The following is a 6,000-nucleotide window of genomic DNA, read 5'->3' as shown; positions in this document are numbered from 1 at the left end:
TACAATAAATAAATAAAAAATATGAATGAATTTGTGTTTTTCCCATTTTAATTTAGTGCTATAACTAACAGTAAAGAGAAGGCAGCAGACACAATATCAATGCGTCTGCTGCAGTAATGGGACGGCGGCAAAATCTCTTGATTATTACGCCAGAGTTAGAGTATAGATCCTCGCCATATGGGCCTATAAAATAGCAACTTTTGTTTTTTTTCTGCCAGTCTTTGTACACGATGAAACAATAGAAGAGTCAAACTTTAAATATGAAAATTATCAAAACTCTTGGGTCATTTCTTAGTGAGATGCTAATGGTCTAATCCAATTCAATGATCTATGCTAAGCTAAGCTAAAAGTGCTCCTGCAAGACCCGGAGATCAGCTGAATGAATCCAAAAATTATAACATACAACAGTTCAACTCTAGAGGTGCTGTAAAACAAGCTTATTTACAAAGAAATGGAGTGTTCTTTTAAGGATCAAACCATATATGTAAAGGTTTTATGTGTTTTTCTCATTTATTTAGGGGAAAAAGCTAAAAATTGCAAAATAGCTTTCATTTTTAGGTGAAGAACTCTATTAGGAGAACACAGAATCATTCATATAACTCTTCAAACATATGGTGCAAAAACGTGAAGCTTGTATCACTTCACGTTTTTAAACTTTCACTTCAGTGTGGTTTAGTTGAGTGAAATAGCTGCACAGTAACTGAAAGCAGTATTCAAAGCACAATCTATTTTAGCGAGCGACGTGGCTATTCAAATACAGTGGAATGTGAGCGGGTGTGTGCTGGGTAAGTGTGGGGTGGTTTTCATTTATACAGGAATGCTCATGCAATGCTTGTTTTGCTGAGCCACTGTAAATACTGGAGAGCAGTGTGGAAGACTAGCAGACGTATGCAAACTAGACTCTTACATTTCCTGATGGAAATACAAAGGTGGATGCCCATGCAAATCCTGCCAGCATCATGCCCAGGTGTTCTGCAGGAGTGTTTACAGGCTTTTTCAAAAGAGGTCAGCCTGAAAACCCCAGGATACCTATATAAAAATCTGGATTAAGTGCATTTATTGGATATAGATTTGAGTCAATTGCTAAAATTTTAATTTATTTAGGCCTACGAACATTTTAAACTAATTTTAAAGTAATATTTTTGTTAGTCAGAATAACAAATTGTTATTGAAAATCAGTTATTCCATCATTATTTCTTCTATAAACGCCTTTTAAAAATTAAACATTTTCCATTGTGTTATCAAAAATTAATATGGATGTCTGAAAAGTTTGGATTTTTGTTTGTATATTTGTATAAGAAATGCTCTAAATAACATTCATTCGTTTTCTTTTCGGCTTTGTCTCTTTATTAACCAGTGGTTGCCGCCGCAGAATGAACTGCTAACTTAGACAGCATAATGTATGTTTTACGCAGCGGATGCCCTTACAGCTGCAACCCATCACTGGGAAACACCCATGCACTCTTATTCACACTCATACACTACGATTAATTTAGTTTTTTCAATTCACCTATAGCCAAACCTGTCAACATTGGGATGTGAAAATAAGGGATATGCCCACCATAATAAGCTCCTATATAAATCCCCAAATTACTAAATATGCTCATTTGGAGCTGTTTCATTGTAAGTAAACAGTAAATGGTCAGTAATATGTTTTATTATTATTATTATTATTATTTACAAAAGAAAAAATAAATATATACATTAGAGGCAAAATACATTAGCAAACAGTTCAGCTTATTAAGATAGATAGCTGTTATAATGACATAGAATCAAGCTATTAAATCTCATTAGCCTTTTCTCCACTGTATAACTTACACATTATGATTAAAGAGCAACAAATGAATCTCTCGTTTATTTAGATTTTTTAGATTGATTACATTAAATCACAGGTGTCACTTAAAAATTGCACACATCTAACAATATAATGAAGGCATTCCACTGCTTTCCTAACTTTTTATGCTCATTTAGGACTAAATTAGTTTAAAAAAAAACAAACACCAAGATCGACATCTTTAGATATTAATATTAAATATGTGTATATGCCTGTTTAAACATGCACCCAAAATCCAGACTTTCGCTCCGCTTCAAATCGCGTGTGCAGAATCCGTTTGGGAAACAGCGTCTATTTATGACTATGGAGCGCGTCAGCTGACAGTCACGCACCGCTATACGACTGTTTTGAAGATTGCATAGGAGGGGGACGGCACCTGTAGTGAAAAGGAAGGGGAATCGTGCCGTTTTTATATGATTTTCAAAGTGTTTTCTTGCCTAAACAAAGCGAAACAAAAGAACAGGCTCACATTTAGGAGCAAAGGGCGGCCCTTGGTGGTGTGGTGGTATGGGTTGCTTATAGGGAGGCACGGCTCTAATGTTTCTTGCCACTCTTCAGAGAAACAATGAAAATATGGGAGAAATACGGGATAATACCTTTACAGGATGATAGCAAAATAGAACTGTAAAATATGGGAGAATCCGGGGAAAAACGGGAGGGTTTACATGTATGCCTATAGCGCATGTCTTTGGACTTGTAGGGGGAAACCGGAGCACACAGTATGTCTGATAATATTTTTTTCTTCTGGAGAAAGTCTTGTTTGTTTTATTTTGGCTAGAATATTAGCAGTTTTACATTTTTTAAAACCATTTTTAGGTCAAAATTATTTGCCCATTTAAGCTATATATTTATTTGTCTACAGAACAAACCATCATTATACAATATCTTGCCTGATTACCCTAACCTGCCTACTTAACCCAATTAACCTAGTTAAGCCTTTAAATGTCACTTTAAGCTGTATAGAAGTGTCTTAAAAATATCTAGTCAAATATTATTTACTGTCATCATGGTGAAGATAAAACAAATCAGTTATTAGAAATGAGTTATTAAAACTATTATGTTTAGAAATGTGTTGAAAATATCTTCTCTCCGTTAAACAGAAATTTGAGAAAAAAAATAAGTAGGGTTGCTAATAATTCTGACTTCAACTGTACCCAATAATGAAGATAAAGCAGCGGACGCAGTATTATTGTGCCTGCTGCAGTCATAGTACAGCAACAAAATTTGATAATGATTACGCTAGAATCAGAGTATAGTTTCTAGACATATCAACCTAGAAAATAGCAACTTTACGTTTTCCATCAGTTTAGTATACGTTGAAACTACAGAAGTCAAGCTTTAAATAGGAAAATTATCAAAACTCCTTGCTAATTTTTGAGCAAGATGCAAATGGTCTAATCCGATTATATGATCTATGCTAAGCTAAGCTAAAAGTGCTCCCACCAGAGCTGAAGATCGGGTGAATGAATCAAAAAAGGATAAAATTGTCCTGAGGAGCTGTAAAATAAGCCTAGTTTCCCTAAAAAAAGTGCAGTGTACCTTTAAGAATGAACATTTTTGCTCAACTTAAAGTGTTTTTGCCTATTAGCATTATTATGATTTTGCATAATCATTGCATAATCAGTGACAATAATTTCTGTAACAATATATTGCACAACAAAATTATTCATCGTGACTGACTAGCCTGATTTAATCGAACCCCTAAAGATTTGATCAAAATATGATGAATGATAAAGTGCAGATCTCACAAACACACACAAATGCAGTAATGAAGCGCCTGGAAGCCATACAGTACGCTTTTTAAGATGAGAATGGCTGATTTCCTGGTGCTTGTCAGAGTGAATTGCTACACAAAGTGACACAATATGAAACCTTTCAGCATTTAAACCTGATCCAATTTAACAGATATTGCATGTGTAAAAAAAGCCCCTAAATTTGGCTGCCACTAAAATTCCCCCTCAAAACTGACAAACCCAAACCACACAAGGTACACTTTATCAAAACCATTTCCTCAAGTCATATTTATTGACTGAATTATCGTAGGTACAAATAGTTACAAGCTATTTACATAGGGGTGAGCAAACCTGTTTCTCCAGAGCTTCTGAGCATCCGATCTCATCGATGTCATAACAACTTCATGCAATAAAAAGTTGATGTAAGATGCTGTAGCAAGTTCCTGTAAGTTGATGGTTTTTGAGGACAGTGATGACCCTGCAGTACCTGCTCGAGGAGATGAAGTGGCCGGAAGGAGAGCGGTTAAACGCCAGAATCGTTAATTTGCAGGAGTAAAGGACTCAATCGTAGAAGAGCTCGAATTGGAACACCCAACTGACTGCTCTTGAGGAGCAGCTCTGGAAAACTGGAACATCCTGAACACAATGAGCAGAAATATAATGTTATTGCATGTTACAATGGAGACGATAACCAGCGTTTGAGAAACTGATTATTAAATTCCAAGACTTTCAAAATTCATCAATATTGTAACTTGAATCGATGGATGTAGGCTATTTTTTTAACAGCAGATGGCGCTCTAGGCTAGTTTTTAACAGCAGACAATGCTCAAGGCTAGTTTTTAACAGCAGGCGTCTATCTAGGCTAGTTTTATCAACAGATGGTGCTCTAGGCTAATTTATAAGAGCAGATGGCGCTCTAGGCTAGTTTTTAACAGCGGACAATGCTCAAGGCTAGTTTTTAACAGCAGGCGTCTATCTAGGCTAGTTTTATCAACAGATGGTGCTCTAGGCTAATTTTTAAGAGCAGATGGCGCTCTAGGCTAGTTTTTAACAGCGGACGATGCTCTAGGCTAGTTTTATTAATAGACATTGCTCTAGGCTTGTTTTTAATAGCATATAGCTCTCTAGGCTAGTTTAAACAGCAGATGTCACTCTAGGCTTGTTTTTAATAGCAGACGGTGCTCTAGGCTAGTTTTAATAGCGGACATCACTCTAGGCTAGTTTAAACCGCAGACATTGCTCTAGGCTAGTTGTAATAGCAGACAAAGCTTTAGGGCTAGTTTAAACAGCAGACGTCACTCTAGGCTAGTTTTAAACAGCAGACGATGCTCTAGGCTAGTTTTTAACAGCAGACGTCTATCTAGGCTATTTTTATCAACAGATGGTGCACTAGGGCTAGTTTAAACAGCAGACGTTGCTCTAGGTTAGTTTTAATAGCAGACAGCTCTCTAGGCTAGTTTAAACAGCAGACGTCGCTATAGGCTAGTTTTAATAGCAGACAGCTCTCTAGGCTAGTTTAAACAGCAGACGTCGCTATAGGCTAGTTTTAATAGCAGACGTCGTTCTAGGCTTGTTTTTAATAGCAGACGTTGTTCTAGGCTAGTTTTACTAGCGGACATCACTCTAGGCTAGTTTAAACAGCAGATGTTGCTCTAAGCTAGTTTTAATAGTGCACATCACCCTAGGGTAGTTTAAACAGCAGACGGCGCTCTAGGCTAGTTTTAATAGCAGACATCACCCTAGGCTAGTTTAAACAGCAGACATCACTCTAGGCTAGTTTTAAACAGCAGACGGTGCTCTAGGCTAGTTTTAAAAGCGGATGTCGCTCTAGGCTAGTTTTAATAGAAGACGTCACTCTAGGCTACCGTTAATAGCAGATATCGGTCTATGCTAGTTTAAACAGCAGATGGTGTTCAGCAAACATCGTTATGTTAGTTTTTAACAGCAGATGGCAATCTAGGTTAGTTTTACCAAGAGAGATGTGCTCTAGGCAAGTTTTTTTACCAGCATATGTCATTCTAGGCTAGTTTGCAAGTGCTCTAAGCTAGTTTTTAATAGCAGATAGTGCTCTAGGCTAGTTTCTTTTAACAGCAGATGATGCTCTATGCTAGTTTTTAAATGCTCTACGCTAGTTTTTTAACACCCAATGGCCTCTAGGCTAGTTTTTAATCAGCAGACGGCACTCTTGGCTAGTGTTTAACAGCAAACAGTGCTCGAGGCTAGATTTTAACAACAGATGGTACACGCTAGGCTAGTTTTAACAGCAGACAACACTAGGCTAGTTTTTAAATAGCAGATGGTGCTCTAGGCTAGTTTTTAACAACGGGATAGTACGCTAGGCTAGTTTTAACAGCAGACAACACTCTAGGCTAGTTTTTAAATAGCATATGCCGCTCTAGATTAGTTTTTAAACCGCAAATGATGCTCTAGGCT

At 36.9% G+C, this 6,000-nt stretch overlaps 1 protein-coding gene across 4 annotated transcripts in view; it reads right to left on the bottom strand.

The window, feature by feature from the left end:
- Positions 1 to 3,840: 3,840 nt before the first annotated feature.
- The window catches only part of anapc1 (anaphase promoting complex subunit 1), a 181,950-nt gene continuing 179,790 nt past the window's right edge, over positions 3,841 to 6,000 (bottom strand). For all 4 annotated transcript variants that reach the window (XM_087279784.1, XM_087279786.1, XM_087279785.1 and 1 more), the window contains exon 48: positions 3,841 to 4,203. In XM_087279784.1, coding sequence (XP_087135910.1) covers positions 4,091 to 4,203 — 113 coding nt within the window. In that variant the 3' untranslated portion in view covers positions 3,841 to 4,090. The remainder of the gene's footprint in view (positions 4,204 to 6,000) is intronic.

Source organism: Danio rerio, chromosome 13 (genome assembly GCF_052040795.2).
Source record: "Danio rerio strain M-AB ecotype USA chromosome 13, GRCz13ab, whole genome shotgun sequence".
In the NCBI taxonomy this organism is placed as follows: domain Eukaryota; kingdom Metazoa; phylum Chordata; class Actinopteri; order Cypriniformes; family Danionidae; genus Danio; species Danio rerio.
Note: the sequence above shows the minus strand (reverse complement) of the source record. Positions and strands in the feature narration are given on the sequence as shown.